The 19,239-nt window shown below is 34.0% G+C and overlaps 1 protein-coding gene across 2 annotated transcripts in view; it reads right to left on the bottom strand.

Moving 5' to 3' along the window:
- The window catches only part of PSMD14 (proteasome 26S subunit, non-ATPase 14), an 85,928-nt gene that overhangs the window by 54,436 nt on the left and 12,253 nt on the right, over window positions 1–19,239 (bottom strand). The window contains exons 4-5 of one of the 2 annotated variants that reach the window (XM_074363778.1): window positions 12,164–12,258; window positions 11,236–11,471 (exon numbers count right to left, since the gene is read on the bottom strand). The exons of the other annotated variant lie outside the window; for it this stretch is intronic. Coding sequence (XP_074219879.1) covers window positions 11,236–11,307 — 72 coding nt within the window. The 5' untranslated portion in view covers window positions 11,308–11,471; window positions 12,164–12,258. The remainder of the gene's footprint in view (window positions 1–11,235; window positions 11,472–12,163; window positions 12,259–19,239) is intronic. 2 annotated transcript variants of the gene reach the window in all.

Genomic DNA, 19,239 nt, shown 5'->3' with positions numbered 1-19,239 from the left:
TTAACTGGGCATCCAGTATTTTTATTTGCTAAATATGGCAACTCTATTCCCAAGTAACAAGTATTTTCCATTCTAAGTCTATATTCTAAGTCTCTTTCCCATTTCATTTGTTCTGCCTAGCATTGGCCAGAGGCAACTTTATATTACTACACATACCAACAGCTTTTCAAAACCTACTGCTACTTCTTTGTCTTTAATAAAGTAATACTTTTAAGACTAAAGTGTCCTTGCCAAATGGTCACTCAGTTCCCTCTAATAAAAAGAGCACAAATGAAATTTATATCACAATGATATATAAATCCCATTTTTATTCTTGTTGGAAATCAGCATCTACTTTGAAATATTTTCTCTCTTCAAATGCTAAAATAATCATTCATTAACTGCCAAATGTATCTTTTACTGTAGACAAGAAGACATTCACAGTTCAGAGCACACTGTGCATATGGCCCTGTTGTCTCTGCTGCTAGTCTAGCTGACAATGGACTTACTCTCCTCGCATACCCTGAGCAGCGCTCTTCAGATGCACTAGATTTTCTCTGCTTCTCACCGTTCTCTTCATGACGTTAAGTCCTCATTAAGCAAAACACTATGTAAGGACTTGGCAATCACTTGTTTGTAACTTCACATGGCGCCTGGGTCAGTGTTCTGCATACTACTACTGCTTCCTGGTAGAATATCTTAATAGAAAAGGCTACTAACATATCTGAAAGAATTCCACACTAGAGAAAGATTATCCAACACACACAAAAAAGATGCTCAATAAATAACTCTTCAAACACTTTATAAATAAATACAGTTTCAACTTTTATTTTTTGATCACTGTCTCACCCACAAACATGCCAAGGAAGGCATTCTGAGGCCTCTTTGAGCCAAGAATACATGAAAATGCCAACGGCAATCCTATGCTTGTGTGGTCTCCGTTAAGAACTTACATCTTCTCTCCCAGAGGGTTAAGTGTATCCAAAAGGCAGAATAAGAGGCTAGAGAAAAGGAAACTAATATGCTTGAAGCATACTTATAAAGAGATCAAGAGACTAAGATAATCAACCAATTAGGCAGCAGACTGGACACAACAGTTATTACTTAGGAATCTGATTTGTCTTAGGCCTAAGAGTACAAAGCTGCCTTCCTGGGTGTGAGAGAATCCAATGATGCAGGTACGTGAGCAGCTGAGAGGAAACAAGAGCAAAGTGATAACTATCCAGAGTGAACAACTGATGTTTTTTTCTAACTAACCACTGTTAGTTTCTTTCTTTTAAATTTTGTTTATTTTAAAATTTATTATAAAATACTTCAGAGATTTTTTTAAAAGACCTAATAAATAATACACTACAATCACTAAACAGCTTATGAAATAAAGCATCACTCACTACACAGTTGGGCTGAAGCTCCTGTACCATCCTGCCTGATTGACTGCATCCTCTCCATAACCCAGTTGTAGCCACTCTTCTAATTTTGGTGACTATCATGCACTTCCTTATACTTTCACCACATAAGTAATATATAGGTAACACATAGCATTATAGCATTTGCATATTTTTAATTGTATATAAAAACTTCACATGGAATGTATTATTATTCCTCCACTTGCTTTTTTCCCTCCAGTATGTTAATACAGATTAATCGTGCTAATATGTGAAGATCACCTACTTTACAAAAGTCCACTGTTAACAGCCAAGTAATGTATTCATTCTCCTACCGATGGACAATTAGGTTGTTTTCAATTTTTTGATATTATAAACTGGAAATCAGCAAACTAGGGTCTCTGGAAGAACCAGCTGATTGTTTTTAAAAATGAAGTTTTATTGGAACACAGCCAGGCCCATTCATTTTATATTATGTATGGCTGCTCTAACACTTCAATGGCAGAATGAAAATGAGTGGTTGCAACAGAGACCATTTGGTCCAAGTCTAAAATATTTACTATCTGGCCCTTTAAGAAAGGAGTACAGACCCGATATAAACAATGCTGTTATGAATGTCCTTGTATCCATGTAGGAGACTTTCCCTAGGGAACATAATTAGGAAGAGATCGCCTACAATGCAGGGTAGCAAATCTTTACTGTTATCAGATTTTTACCAAAATATACCAGGTGGCTGTACACTACCATTAGTTCATACATGTTTACAAACTGTGTTTCTTCTTCTAATGTTCATTATCTTTTGCCCATTTAATAATGGATGTCTTTTTCTTACTGATTTGTAGAAGCTAAATATATATATATTGATGACTAAAACTTTGTCCATTATATGTTAGATATCTCTCCCAATCTGCGGCTTACCGTTTTGCTTTTTACATTTCTTCATGCCTCAGTTTTGTCTGAATAACTGAACTTCATATAGTTGTTGAAAAGGTTACACGCATTAATATATTTAAAGTACTTAGAACAGTGCCTGATACATGTGTTTCACAAATGTTAACTATTTATTTTATAATGGTGTTTTTAAAGGAAAACAAATTTTAAATTTCAATGTAAATTTATCAATCTGTCCCTTTAGTACCTGTGCTATCTATCTTGTTTAAGAAATCCTGTCCTACATACTCAATTTATGTGTCCATAAAACAATATAGGTCTCAGCCTATCTTGTTTATTTACTACCTCTGAATGCTAAGAAAGAACAGTACTTTCTGTTATTTTGGTTTCAATTAACTATTCAATTTCAGCATATTTTCTTAAAATCTAAGTATAATTTCAATCCTGATCTCTCTATAAAGTGCTGATAGAAAAGGAAACCCCATCTAGAATATCCAGACTAACACAAATTTTTTCCTATTAAAAATTAAATAAAAGAGACATCTTCTTAGGTTCAAGACAGAGTAACAGAGACTAAATTTACATTTCCACCTGAAATAAATAAAAAACAGATAAAGCTATATAAAACAATAGATTGTAAGGCACTGTTGATAAAGCAACAAAAGACAGTGATTTCTGAGAACTGGGAAACAAAGGAAGTGAGCCCTACTACTACACTAGCTTATTGCCTTGAGACAGATTCCAGGCTGAGTGCAATGAGAAGGAAACCAGGCTGAGCCTCCCGGACTCCCTGAGTTAAGGTGATGGAGCTGAAATTACTGGGAGACCAAAGCAGCTACAGTTACCAGCACAGAGTACCAGAGAGAAAATAGCTACAAAGAGAGAAAACCCTTGAGATCTTCTGAGGGTCCTCCTTGAATATTCAGCTGAGTACTAATCAGTGAATGTGTATGAGGAAACGGAGGCTGGGGAAAGAACCACCCAAAAGGATCAGAGGAAAGAATACCTACATAGCACTGGAAATACTGCTTATTCCCATCAGCCAAGCTGAAAAACTTCAAAATGCACAAGGCATTGATTAGACAGGAGAGTATTGCCTAAATAGTGAAAAATAAAGACCCCTAGACTAAGTCCTAGACACTGCTCCAGTCTCACCTAACAAATTTTAAAAGCAAAGATAGAAAGAATCAAACAGGTTCCAAGTAATTTAACTACATTCCATAACAAATATCAGGAATACTTTATAAGAATAAAACACAGCCAGTATACAAGGTAAAATTCACAATGTCAGGCATTGAGAAAATGCAAATAAAAAAATATGAAAAAAAGAAAAGAAAAGAAAAGAAAATATGGGCCCCCACAATCAGGACATAAATCAATTAACTGAAACCAGAAACAACACAGATGTTAAAATTAGTAGACAAGAATATCAAACTCTTGTACTGTCAAAAAGTTAAGTAGAGACATGAAAAACATAAAAACAACCCAAATCAAACTTTTTGTGATGAAAACCACAATATATCAGTGGCAACAGGATGAAGTCGGGGATGGACTTAGAGGCTTGGTAGAGTTCATCTTTAGGGTGTCCATGGGTGGCCAAAAGGTGAAAAAAATGCTGTAAGATGAAAAATACATTGGATAGGATTAATAGAAGACTGAAACTGCATAAGAAAAAAAAAAAGTGAACTTGAAGACAAAATAATAGGAAATGAAACACAGAGACCAAAAACACTGGGGAAAGAAAGAATGAATGAATGAATGAATGAATGAATAAACAAATAACAGAGCCATCAGTTAATTATGGGACAACTACAATAAGAAAAATACACGTTTAATGGGATCCTTGAAATGGTGGGAAAGGTGGTAGGAGAACAGAAAAAATGTCAAAATTTGTTGAAACTTGATGAAAATAATAAACCTACAGATAGGGAAGCTCAACAAACCATAAACACAAGAAATATGAAGAAAACTACATTGATGCACATTATAACTAAAAACCAGTGATAAAGAGAAAAAAATCTTTAAAGTGTTACAATAAGGATAAATACAGAGATCAACGGAACAGAATTGAAAATTCAGTCTTAACACTTATGATCAATAGATCTTTGACAAAGGGGCCAAGACAATTCAATGGGGAAAGAAGAGTCTTCTCAACAAGTGGTGCTGGAACAACTGGATATCTACATGCAAAACCATGATATGATCCCCATCTCACACTATGCATGAAGTGGACCACAGAACTAAATGTAAGAGATAAAAATCACTAAACTCTTAGAAGAAAACAGTAAATCTTCATGAACTTTTGTTAAACAATAATTTCATAGTATAATATCAAAAGCACAAGTCATAAAAGAGGAGAATGACACACTGGACTTAAAAGTAAAAACATTTGTGCTTCCAAGGTCTCCATCAAGAAAGTGAAGAGAGAGTCCACAGACTGGAAGAAAATATTTGCAAATCATAAAAAGGAGCTTGTGCCCACAATGTATAAGGAACTTTTACAACTCAATATTAAAATGAAAAATAGCCCCATTTTTTTAATGGGTAGCTGACCTGCATTACAAAAATGTTATGCCCATCAGGCAGAAAGCAAATAATACCAGATAAAAATATAGATCTACAAAAGAAAGAACACAGGAAATGATAACTGCATAGGTAGACTTATGATTTTTCTTATTATTTAAATCTCTTTAGAAGATAATACATTGCTATAAAAAATAGCATAGCAGTTCCCCAAAACTTAAAAATAGGATTAATACATGATCCAACAATTCCACTTCTGGAATTATACCCCCCAAAATTGAACACAGTGATCAGAATGGATATTTGCACATCAGTGGTCACAGAAGCATTATTCATAATAGCCAAAAGGTAGAAACAACCCTAATGTCCATCATCAGATGAATAAACAAATGTAGTATATCAATACAATGGAGTATTATTCAGCCTTTAAAAAGGAAGTAAGTTCTGACACATGCTACAACATGGATGAACCCTGAAGACATTATGCTAAGTGAAATAAGCTAGTGACGGAACGGCAAATCAAAACCTCAGTAATTTTTATTTATAGAAATTGACATATTTAATTTTAGCTATATATGAAGATGCAAAGGACCTAGTACAGCCAAAATGCTGTTTAAAAAAAAAAAAAACTGGAGGACTGACACAACCTGATTTCAACACGTTATACAGCTATAGTATTCAAGGCAGTGCAGTACTGGCTTAAAAAGAAAAACAGATAATGGAACAGAAAAGAGATTCCAGAAAAAGAGCCTTACATATAGGAACAACTAATTTCCAACAAAGGTATAAATGCAAAGGTAGAGAAGAATAATCCAATTGGATATTCACATGTAAAAACTGTTTTAAAAATGAACATGAGCCATATCTTGACCATATATATATAATTCAAAATGGATCACAGAGCTAAATGTAAAACTGTAAGCTATAAAACTTCTAGAAGAAAACATAAGAGAGCATCTTTGTGACCTTTGGTTAGCACAAGTTTCCTAGATATTACACCAAAGTTTATTTCATAAGAGAAAATTTTTGTAAATTAGACTTCAAAATTAAGAACTCTGCTCTTTAAAAAACACTAACAGAGTAAAAAATATATAAACCAAAGACTAGTAGAAGATATCTGCAAATCACATATTTTTTAAAGGATTTATACCTAGTCTATATAAAGAATTCACAAAACTCATTAATAAAACAGCCCAGTAAAAACTGGACAACAGACCTGAATAAAGACCTCACTAGAAAAGATATATTAAGTAACAAATTAGCACATGAAAAGATGCTCAACATCACCAGTCATTAAGAAAACGCAAACTAAAACCACCATCAGACACTACTACCTATTAGAATGGCTAAAATTAAAAAGATTAACTATATCAAGTACCAAGTGTTAGTAACGATGTGAAGGAACTAGAACTCTCACACTGCTGGTGGGAATGTAAAATGGCAAACCACTTTGGAGAAGTTTAGCAGTTTTTCAATAAGTTAAACACACATCTGCCATATGACCCAGCCATTCCACTCAGCTATTTATCCAAGAGAAATGAAACAATGTTCACAGCAGCTTTATTTGTAATAGCCCCAAACCAGAAAACACTAAAATATTCATGAATAGGTGAATGGATAAACAAAGTATGGTATATTCATGCAATGAAATACTACTCAGTAATAAAAGAGAATGTGCTGTTGACAAACACTTAAAAGAATCTCAAAACACTTATGATGATGAAAGTCAGACAAAAAAAGATTATCTATTGTATGATTCCACTTATTTAACATTCTAGAAAATGAAAACTAATGTATAATAGCAGGTCAGTGGTTGCCTGGGGAATGGGGAAGTTTGAAAGGAAAGGGATTACGAAGTGGCATAAGTAAATGTGGGGAGTGATGGATGTTCACCATCATGATTATAGTGATGGCTTCGCAAGTTTATGTACACTGGTCAAAACTCATCAGATTATATACTTTAAGTATATAATTTTTATCTCAATAAAGCTATTAAAAAACAAAACAAAAATAAAAGGTTTACAAATATTCCAAAATGACTTATTCTAATTGAAAGAATACTGTAAAGTTATTTAATGCCTTTTTTAGTGCCTCCTCTTCTGATAATTTTCAAATATAATGACTACAAAATAAAACTCTTTTGTAAGCTAAACTTGAAAAAAGGTTTACAAATAGGGTAAATAATATGATTCGTTAAACCAGCTCAGCAAATTCAGAAATCATGGTAAAAAAATAAATAAATAAAGCAGCGTTCATTCAGACATGACCAATTAAAAATTTTAAGAGCAGTTTTCCCATCTTTCAAAAATAAAATCTCCTGACTCTATCTACAATGTGATTGGATTACAGCACCTGTGTTTAAACACAAACACACACACACAATCTACAGTTTCCAAACTTCGTATCTCATAATTTGTAGTTCCAAAGATAGTTCCAAAAGTTCTTTAAGAGAAATTGTGGCCTAGGGAAACAAATCTAGTTTAGGGGTGCTTCATCAAGGCTCGACAACTCATCACAATATTATCTGCTTGGAGACAACCAATATTTTAGATTAAAGTACTTGTTGAGTGCTGTATGATACTACAAAACATTTTTAGATCCTCTCATCATTTTTTATTGATCCTTACAGCAATAAAGTAGTCAGAGAGGTTTAATCACACTTTTATTGAGCATACAGATAGAAATAGACAGGAAAATAAACATAGGTAATTTAAATAATTGTGCAATCTACAGGTCAAGAGGTACATTCAGAATCAAATCTCCTGACCCACAGTCCAATCCCTTTTCTGCTACAGTGCATCATTTCAATTATCACATATGTACCTTACTGTTTTAACACTGAAAAATATTATTGCTCAAAGTCATCTGCAGAGGCAGCCCTGAGACCACCACCATAAACAAAGACTAATCATCTGCACTGGGTAATTCCTGTAAAGTCAGTATACGAGGAAGATGACAATGCCTATGAACAATCTGATAAAACTCCCTCCCAAACTAAAATATTGGTAAGGGGCATAGGTATTTTAGAATCAGAAGAACTAAATATAAGGCTGAATCATTTCACTGCATAAATCTAAGGCTCACTTTCCCTTATGAAATGGAGCTAATCATACCCATGGTACTGGTTACTATGAGGATTAAATGGTATGAACATATGCACTCCATTTTATAGTGCCTGGCACATAGCTGCTACTACACCACCTACTACTTCAAATGATAAACTTTTGATACTTAAATTACTGATGTCTATCAAAAAACCAGCAATTCTAATTTTAATATAATATACACTTTAGAAATAAATGCTAAATTTAGATATAAAAAGATTAATATTTTGTTTTTCCTTGACTGAGTTTCACTCACAAACATCCCTTTTCAGTACTAAGATTAAAAACAACAAACCGCCCCCCCAGCACATTTCCTTCATAGTATAATACAGACATAGAACATACCTGAAATTGGTTCTTAATCTGTATACTTATGAAAATTTTGGCTACTGGTTTTAAAAAATAAATTTTTATTTAAATAACTTTGAATAAGAAAACTACTCATCTGACAGTACAAAGTGTTGATAACAGATCTTAATGTTTATAAAAAGTAAAGTCAAGGAAACCTAAAAATGAGCTTATTAATAGTTGCCAGTGTATTAAGAATGTAAAAATTGCCTGTGGTCAAGGAATCAAGTTGCAAAAAAGTGTACTTTTTCAAAATAATTCTAAGGGCTTTATTTTAAACAAGCAATACCACGGAAAACACTAAAGAAAAAATTGTATCCTAACTCTAATATGTTTCTATAATCCATATAATTTAAGGACCTATGGCTGCTTCTAAACAGTTATTGCTATTTTTATTTCCCTGTTTTCCACCAATATTCCAATATACCATAGAATATTCAAACACAAGCAATGCTGTATCAGTACAGTGATCTTGCTTAAATTTAACCATTGGCTGAAAGGCAAGGTACCATGTTAACAACCTGAAATGTACAATTTTGCCAGCTGATATACAAAAATTCTAAATTAGCATATGAAAAGTAATCCACAGAGGCTATGTACAATTCAGAGAAGTCAACTGAATAAGAGGTAGAGAATGCCTATACTTACAAACCTAAAATGGGCTAATAAGCAAAGCCTTCTGAATGTTGTGTCACAATTCAACATTAAACATTGGCCTCTGGGGTAGTTATGGTCTCATTATTAAAATAATAAGTAATAATAAGACTATTAAATACGACTTGTAATTTGAGCTCCGAACACCATTCTTGAGTCCATTATATAAATTACTTCTAAAAATCACATAAGCCTGCAAAATGGAAACTACTGCACCTACTGTATAAATGAGGAAACTGAGGCTCAAAGTTAACCAATGTGTCCAAGGTGACAAAGGTAAGTGGTGAAACCTAAATTCAAAGCTGCCAATGTTGTAGTAGATATCCTTTTGAAAACATTAAGGAAACAACCTGAGTGCATATTGACAGAGGACTGGTCATATAAATCATGGTTCATCCATAAAATGGAGCAGAAAATAATCATCTAAAGAAAGTGAGGCAGCTTTATATGTATAGATATGCAATGGGACAATCTCTAGAACATAGTATTAAGTACCTACATACTGCACTGTCTAATATAGTAGCCACTGGCCACATGCAGCTATTTAAACTTAAATTATTTAAAATGAAATTTAAACTTCTAGTTTTTCAGTCATATTACCCACATTTCAAGGGTTTGACAGCCACATGGCTAGTGGCTACCATATTAAGCAGCTAGGTATAATACAGTTTCTACCCTCACAGAATGTTCTATTGGACAGCACTGATACAGAGTATCTTTGGAAGAACAGAAACTGGTAACAGTGGTTGTTTCTAGGGAAGGGGGCAGAAATAGCTAGGGTACTTATTCAGTATATGCACAGTTAACTTCTGAACTCTGTAACATGTCACATACTACCTATTTTTAAGTAACTGTTTACCTATTTTAAAGTATCTTGTGTAGTTCTCAAAAAAAAAAAAAACAAACCAACTTCTTGATTTACGCTACTTAGAAGCATAAAGGGCTCAGAAGTTCTGAAGCATAACAGATAGAGGTGAAGGGACAAAAATCACCTCTCAAGGCTCCCTAGAAATACGGCTGACTACTACCCTAACTTCAGTAAACATTCACCTATTCACAATACTATCTGGGATAACAAGCAAAAGATTACACAATTGCCATTTCTATGGAATTAAGGAGAGACAGAAAAAAACATTACAAGAAAAATGCTTACAAAGTATGAAAGCATAACTGGTCAAAAGGCAGAGGGGTAAGTTATATTCTTTTGGGAAGGAAGGCACAGGTCACACTGTCACATCTATTCTCCTTTTCTTATACTTCCATTTAATTCTCTACAGAGGAGCACTTGAAAGTGACAGTCTTTCAGTTCTGCTTTGAAGTGGCATTTTTTCCCCCAAAATGTCATTAGTTCTTTAAATGACAAAATACACTGAACAAGTTAATTGCTATATGCCTCAATTTCCTCACCTGTAAAACAACAACCTGTTGTTTAACCAATGTTTCACTAACTACTGGACATTTCTGCCTAAGACAGGAAACAGCCAAACCTTTGAGAAAAGAGGCACAGTAGTCAGATACTCCAATGTAACAACAACAACAAAAGAATCTGAACTGATTCTTTTCTCTCATTGGGAGATGGTCAGGCTGAGGAGGCTTGAAGGGCCTAGGGATGATTCTAATAGATGAAAATCTGCCCTGTAAGAAAAATGCATAGGAACAAGTTCCCAAACCACCCACTTTTCCGCACACCGACTTGGGATTCTCACTCTCTTCCTCTTCCATGGAGCTCTGTCATTGTTTAGATCTAGTCTAGCTCTGGAGCATGGCCTTTCATTGTTGCTCAAAACATACTATCTTTCACAGCGAGTTTAGGCAGGACAAAGATCTGTGCCAGGGCAGACAGAAGGCCAAGCTGGTGTCCACAAAGTGTCAAGGACATGAATTTGTCCCCACACAGACTGGCAGCCAGGAAGCCTGCCCAAATTTCAGGAATCTGGGTTTATGGGAAAAGAAAAGTATAACAGTCCTATCAGATAGGAATGTCATTCAGGGACTCTAATGGCTAATCATATCCACAAACATTCAAGGAAGTCAACTTACTGAAGAAAACATCCTACAAAATATAAGACCAAGCAAGGAAGATATGGCATAGTGAGAAAGGACGTATGACAATTATTTCTAGAAATCTGTATTTCCAAGTTATTATTAAACAAAATTTTAAGTGTAATAATTATCAATATGTAATTTAAATCCTTAAAAATTTATAAGACGGATGTTAAATTCATTTCATACAACAGATACATGTATAAAATCTCAATACTCAAGCAGCCTTAGACTACTATATGTTTATTTAAGGGAGTGAGACATTTGAAGATAAGTTTATATTAATGGGAAAGTACAAAGAAACTTGCCAATGTGTGCCAGCTCCATGACCCATGGGCAATGAGCATCACCTGTCTGCCAGTCAGATCACCAACCAACATTACTGTTGAAGGCCATGAAAGAAGCTGTTAAAACCCTGGTTTAATCTCAGCACAGGCCAGAGCAGCAGATTAAGCAGAACTTTGCATCAGTGGCAGGTCTCCCAAGTTCTCTTGATGCCACAGAATTCGTAAGTGGGATCAGTATGTTCTAAAAAAACATGGTACTGCAAAAGGAAAAAAAGGTTCCACAGCATCAAGCAGTGTAATACTTGAAACCTCATCATCAAAGTGACAGTTTTCAAGTGCCATTTATGATGCCCTAGTCTGGAAACATCCCAGCTAACCCATCTGATCAACAATTTCACAGATGGAAGCACTTGATGGCTAATTGGCAAGTCTATTATTCAAATAAAACAGCTCTCTGTACCTCTTCTTTCATTACTACAAGTCAAGGTACAAGACTGGTCATTCAAATTAGTTTAATAATAGAAGCTTCTCTCCCGAAATAATTTTTTTAATGAAATTACATATTTTGACAATTAATTTAGAGCACTAATCAGTTTCTGAATAGTAAGGAAAATGTTTTATAAACTAAAAAGAGTAAGATATATAAACCTTCTTTAAAAAGTTGTACTTTTGTTTCCTCTGTTTCATAAATACATCAAGATATGCATTATCATAGGGAATGAAATGAATGAAATTTTTATTCATTCCTTAAATATTTTCAAAACATAGATCAAGTACTACATGTCAGAATAAAGGGGGAAAAAACCCTCAAATACTTCGGTTTCCTAAAAATTTTTAAAGCAAATGTCTTACTCTTCACCTATATTTTGCAATAAAAATTTCCAGACTGTTTAAGATTTTTCAGTTTATGAAGCAAGTAGCCAGTGACAACATTATAGATATTATCTACCTGAGAACATGTTGTTGATGTAGAATAGGCTTTGGCATCAGAAAGACTTGTGTTCCAACTCTAGCTCCACTTCTTGTTAGTTCCGTGACTTGACCCTATAACATGGAAATAATTATCCCTACCCATATAGGATTGTTGTGAGGATTAAATGAGGAGATTAAATACACAGAACATCTCACATTAAAACATGGGAGCCCTCAGCATTCGTCCATTTGCCTCTCATCCCTTTCCTCATCCCACTTCTATAAATTCTAGAGAGGAATCTGATACAACTGTCAAAATACGTAAGTTCTCTTTACAGATGCATACATTTGCTCCAGATCCCACTAAAACTTACATTCCCTATTCAGAGTACCTGGCTATCTTCCTATATTGCCACAATTTTCAAAGCCCCCAGAAAAGTCCCCAGGGAAGAGCCTTGTAGAAAGACTGAGCTATAAAATATCTGAAGACCTCAAGTAGTCTATAAGATAGAAATAAGGAAATGTACATAGTAACAAGAGCCTGCAAGTGGGAAGGAAACAGTAGCAAGAAACTGTGGAGCTAGGTGTAAAGTGAAATCAAAATTATCGCCCTACAATGATATATAGCCATATGACAGTAACAAAAGTGTATTTTACTAGGTAATAAAATAGTTTCCCATGAAGTACGAGTATCTTTTCTATAAAACAGAAAGGGGTGCTTTTCCAAAACTAGATTTTATTATTCTACTAACCACTTCTGATAAGCATTTTCTTCCAATTACTCAGGCTCTGGTGTTTACAACACAAAGGAATAAAGAACTAATAATGAACAGATAGATACAGGCAGAAAAGAATGTAATCAAGTAAAGAGAGGAAATGCACATACATTTAAAAATAAAAGAAATAAAGAAAAGTATAACTATCATAGTCATTACTCTTAATTGTCCCCAAGTCCTCCCATTGTGCCCAACACAGGCATACAGTCTCCTAGAGGGGAGAGCCTGTGAAATCGCTGGCAAGAGTCTGAAAAGCAGCACGGGAGGCTGCCCGGTAGAGACCACTGCCCTGCTCTGGCGGCATGCTTCCAGGGCACTCAACTCAAATAACAACCCACAAAGAACCACCCTGAATGTGTGTTGTGGGAGAGATGTTTGCCATGTTTGCCCAGACTTTGAATGAGTATCATATTTAAAGAAGTGTCCAAATGATAATATGAACTGAAAAAATTAGAAATTATGTTACACAAGTTTAAGATAGGAAACCCAAACATCAGTGTGCCAAATGAGCAATGTTACCAGTAAAACAAACATGTAAAACAATGTTGAGGGTAGGGAAGGAAAAGACATAGTTTGGATTTTCATGATTATAATATCCCATACATTTGGAATATTGAGGTTATACTGCAATACCTTAGCTTCCTATATTAGACAAAGGTTATCTTCTAACTTATTTCTCATCCCATATACCCTTTCTACCAAAAGCAGTACCAGATGTCATAGATCCATCCTTGACTTCAATTTAAAATCTTAACATTTCATTTTTTCTCATAATTTCGATTTTCTATTTCATCAGAATGCGATTAATTTTGGAAGACAATTTCGCTGTAACTGAAAACACATCACTGCTCCCCTTATGTTCTAAAGAATGCAAGCAAAGTCATGTATAGTAATTTCATATCAAAACAGAAATTTTACATTCCAAAGTGTCAAAGACCCTTCCCCTTGAAAGACCAGTCACAACTAGAATGTTCAAAGTAACACCGATTAACTGCAATGCACCCACCAGAAATCTGTTTCCCTTTCACTTGAGAACTCTCAAGAATAGATCTGAGACTTCTCAGGAGCACCACATATTTCATAGGGTTTAATATCTCTTCAGAAGAATTATACTACAATGACACCTAGAAAGAATAAGCTCTAATTAGCCTGCTTTTGACCTGACCTCTTTCTTAAATTTTCTATAGTAGAAACATCAGCTCAAGTACATCAATAATTAGGAAGTATACTTTTTAAAATAATAAATTACATGACAACAGCAAATAAAAAAAAAGAGCATTTTGTATTTCTGCTTTGTTTCTAAAGCAAAATCACTGTTCATTTGTAGTTAAGCAAAGAAATAAAACAATTAAAATTTCTTGACCCTTCCCTACTTCTTAAGAGGAAGAAAAATGGCCAAATCATTCTACCAATGTTAAGAATGGCTCTTTGTAAATGCTCAGAGGATCACCTCAGGATAAATACTTAAAGAATCAAATAGGGAAAAAGGTAAACAGAAGCATCCATCAGTATGTAAAAACTGTGACACAGACAAGTTAAAGAGCTCAAGGAATACAAAGAGAACTCATAAAAATCCTTTTGTAAAACTAAACGCTTTGCCCGTTTTCATGCTACTGCACCAGCAGTAAATAAAGGTTTTATTTCAAATGTGACAGGTGTAAAGATTAATTGTACACATTAATCTATGTTGGCTGAAGCCACATCAGAATCTCTCTAGCAGATAAATACACAATAAAAATAAAACATCATAATCTGTAATTTATTTTAAAACAGTATGGTAATAGTTTCTTATCTCCACTTCCATTCTTGCCTTAAGTCTCATTTCCAGAATATCGAGGTTCTTTAAAAATGGAAGTCTGATGAGCATCACTCCTTTGCTCAAAAATTTCTAACAACTTCTCAACTCACTCAGAAGAGAATTTTCTACAAGGCCCTGCAGGATAGTCTCTGGCAACCTATATACTATCATTCTCTTCAACTCTAAGACTAGGGGAGAATATGGAATGCCTAAGTAAGGCAAGAAAAAAAGTTCCGAAAAATAAATTTAAATGAATTTCTGGCTTTGTTTTACTTGGCAGCTTTTAAAAAAAGTTTTACTAAAGGAAAACGTTATTTAATGTTATGCATTGACCTGTTTTGCTTTGTTTTGTTTGCTTCAGTCTTTTTGTTTTTTAAAAAGAGAGAACATCATACATGAAGTGGAAGTTATTTTTGCCTCCCTCCCTTCTAATGAATTTGGTGTGGGTTATCCAGGCTTGTGATTTACAATATGGGAGCCATTAATTACATGTGACTACTTAAATTTAAATATAATTAAAAATTCAGTTCTTCCATCACACTAGGCACATCTCGTGGAACAGTTATATGTGGCTGTAACACTTAAATCAATTAAAATTAAAATTAAATAAAATTTAAAATTCAGTTCTTCAGTTGCTCCAGTCACATTTCAAGGGCTTAACAGCCACATGTGGATAGTAGCTACTGTATTAGACAGAACAGATATGGAACATTTCTTTCCTTACAGAAAGTTCTACTAAAAAGTGCTGCTACAGAACGTGTTAATACTTTTACTCAAGGGTTACATGCCCTTAAAAATGATATTTTATGTTTTTAAAATCAGCATGATTTCATATTATATGCATATATCTACAACCTAAATTTTTATCTTAATATGTTTGTAAAGTCTATTATGCATATTGAGATACAGAATTGAGATCATTTTAACTGCTGCATAATATTCCATTATAAGGCATTTTGGCACAGATAGACATTTAAATACTTTGCAATTTTTCAAAAAACCAAAGTGCCACACTCACACCCACCCTAAGGGAAAAAAGCTTACATGAGAATTTTGGCTTCCTCAAATCTTCATTAACACTTAAAACGAGAGAATTTGTTTAAAAAAATCTAATACCTGTTTTAATTTTCATTTCTCTGATATAACAGTGAGATTGAGTATCTTTTCATATGCTTGTTGGCAATTCCTGTTCTACTGATTATCATTTCATGATCTTTTTTTTCTGAGACCTTTTTTGTCTTTCTGATTTATATGTGCTGTGTGTGTCTTGATTTAAATGTGTCATGGATGAACCTACTGCAAATATCTCCTCTCCATCACTTGTCTTTTAAGTTTGTTTCTATTGTCTTTCTTGGGACAAGAATTAGTAATGTATTGAGGTAATCCAATTACCAATCTTTTCTTTTGAGTTATGCTATCCTATTTTGAGGTCATAAAGATTAAATTTTCTTCCAAAAAATATTTTTGGGGGCTATCTACTGTGTATCTGATATGGCCACATGTTAGTTTATTTAATCCTTTTAAGAATCATCCGAATAAAGTATTATTACTCTCATTTTAAAGATATGGTAATTGAAGTTTTATTGTGGTAAAATATATATAACATAAAATTGACCATTTTATCCATATTTAACTGGACAGTTCTGTGGCATTAAGGACATTCACAATGTCATGCAACCATCACCACCATCTATGTCTAGAGGTTTCATTTTCCCAAACTGAAACTCTGTACCACTGAACACTAACTTCTCATTCTACTACATCCCCCAATTCTTGACAACCACCATTCTACTTTTTGTCTCTAAGAATCTGACTAATCTAGTACCTCACTTAAGTGGAATCATAAAATATTTGTCCCTTTGAGATTGGCTTCTTTCACTAGCATGTCTTCAAGGTTCACTGATGCTGTAGCATATGCCAGAATTTCCTTACTTTTTAAGACTGAATAATAAATAACCCATAGTATTAATACACCACATTTTGCTTATCCATTCAGTCATCAATAAATACAGATTGTTTTTACTTTTTGGCTTTTGCAAATAATGTTGCTATGAACATTGATGTACAAATACCTGTCTCAGTTCCCTACTTTCAGTTCTTTGGGGTATGTACCCAGACATGGAATTGGTGGCTCATACGGTAATTTTGTTTAATTTTTTGAAGAACCACCATACCATTTTCCACAGAGGCCACACAATTTTACATTCCTACTAGCAATGCACAAGGGTTTCTCTACATCCTCACCAACAGTTGTTATTTCCTACTTTTTTTTTGGATAACAGCCATCCTAATGTGTGTGTCTTCCAATACTACAAAGATTAATTTTCACAGTCAGGTCTTCAGTCTGTATGGTATACATTTTTTGAATACAGAATAAGGTAGGAATCTAATACTCATTCCCCCCCCATAAAGAAAGCCAATTGCTTCAGTATCATTTAATGAACAGGCCTCCCCTTTCCCACTAACTTTTAATACCATAATCAAGTTCTCATATATGCATGAGTTTATTTCTGGGCTTTCTATTTGACTATACTGATCTACCTGACTACCTGTATACCAGTATAGCATTACTTGAGTCAACAAAACATGAAAATATATTTTGATATTTGGCAGTTTCTTTTTCCTTCCTAAGACTTTCTTTGCTATTCTTAGATTGTTTTCTCCTATGTGAATTTAAGAATCAGCTTTCTAATTCCTGAAAATTCTGGTTGGTATTTCTATTAGAACTGCATTAAATTTATGATTAATTGGAGAGAATTGGCACGTGGTATTGAGACTCATCATCCATGAAAATGGTACTGTTTCTTCATTTATCCCAATCATTTTCCCACATTACTATATAAAATTAACCCTTTCTATAAAACATTAGACCAAAACTTAAAGGACAAATAATTGGAAAAAAACACTTCTACTCCAAGACTCGTAACAGAATTCAGAAAAATAGTTGCTGGTTATATTATATATACAAAATCCATATACTGTGTGGACTTGAGAGTTACAACAAATAAAATAGAGCATATCCAATTAATAAAGTTATTTTCTTAAGGCTAGCCACCTGAAATAATCCTTCAAAATGTAGCTTACATCTCACCACTTTCAGAAAGTCTTCTCTGAACACTAACCTACAGTATTTTCCCTTATTTTTCCATCTGGAAATTACTGGGTCTGTGTTAGAAAGATACAAACTGATAACTTACGGAGAACACATGTGTTTTCAGTTTGTGCTTAGTTTGGCCTATACCATGTTTCTTAAAAACCAGACACTAGAAAAATAGGGAACTTCACACAAAAATCATAGGATTTCTGACTTGCAGATTGTATGTCACTCTCTTGCAGGGACGCAGTTAAGAGAGAGTCCATTTCCATGTTTCCTTAATTATCAGGGTCGGCAAAGCACACACTGATTCTTAAAGTTTCTACACAAAAGTGACTGGTTAATTTCCAACTCACATTCCATTGGCCAAAACAAAATCATGAGCAGGCTAATTTCAAGAATGATGAAAAGAGTATAATCCTATTATGTTCCTAGAAGGTTAGAAGTCAGAAATATTTGAAATAACTGAAGACCCTGCCTTCAAACTCTTTCATTCTACCTATCTCCAAACTACCACTAGAATTATTTTTCAAAAACACAGACAGATTTATCTCACAACACTGCTTAAAAAACATCATGAAAGTATAACATCTATGGGAAAAAAAAAGTAAAAATCACTAACAATGACATTCAACACCGTTTATAGTCTACTCCAAACTCCTTTACCAGCTTCTTTTCCCGTTATTCCCCCTCACATCGCCTATTCCTGCCTATTCTCTCTCCTTTCTGAATACATCTTGGCCATACTCCAAAATTTAGCTCAAGCTTCATTTCCTCAATTCAGTCTCACTTTCCCTTTTTGTGGAAAAAATTAAACTCCACATCCACTATACTTATAATTCACATTATTTATAATGAGCACTAGTATTCCCTCAAAGTAGTCAATACGTGCCAGGCACTTAAAACATAACTGCAGTGTGTCTACTAGAATATAAGATTAAGTAGCAATGTTCTTGTTTACCCTGGTATTCCCTACAGCCTAACACCCAACACACAAAACTCAAAATATTCGCCTACAGAATTCAAATACAAGACAAGATAATAAATGACACTGACATTTTATTTAAGGTTCATTTACTTTTAAGCTTACCTTGACTCTTTCTCAAGCTAAAATAGACCCAGAGACTTAAATTTTTAAAAGAGACTAGAGACTATGCTTTGGCTATGCCCATCTCTTGGGTTTAGTCTTGACTGTTTTTGGAAATAGTTTAGTTGCCAAGACCTAAGGTGAGATAGTTACAAAGACAATCAAGCAGTCAACCTACAGCAGTAAATGCTTTTAATACAATCATCTCACATCTTTCAGTAATTTCAAGTTTGTAAGCACTTTAGCAAAGTAAATTAAAAAACACAATGAAATATAAAGCTATTAGTTCACAAATCTATCTGTCTTTCTCCCTTCCTTCATTTATTTATTTATTTTAATGGAGGCACTGGGATTGAAC

The sequence above is a fragment of the Camelus bactrianus genome, chromosome 5 (genome assembly GCF_048773025.1).
Source record: "Camelus bactrianus isolate YW-2024 breed Bactrian camel chromosome 5, ASM4877302v1, whole genome shotgun sequence".
NCBI lineage: Eukaryota > Metazoa > Chordata > Mammalia > Artiodactyla > Camelidae > Camelus > Camelus bactrianus.
The sequence above is the reverse complement of the archived record's forward strand: the minus strand, read 5'-3'. Positions and strand labels throughout refer to the sequence as shown.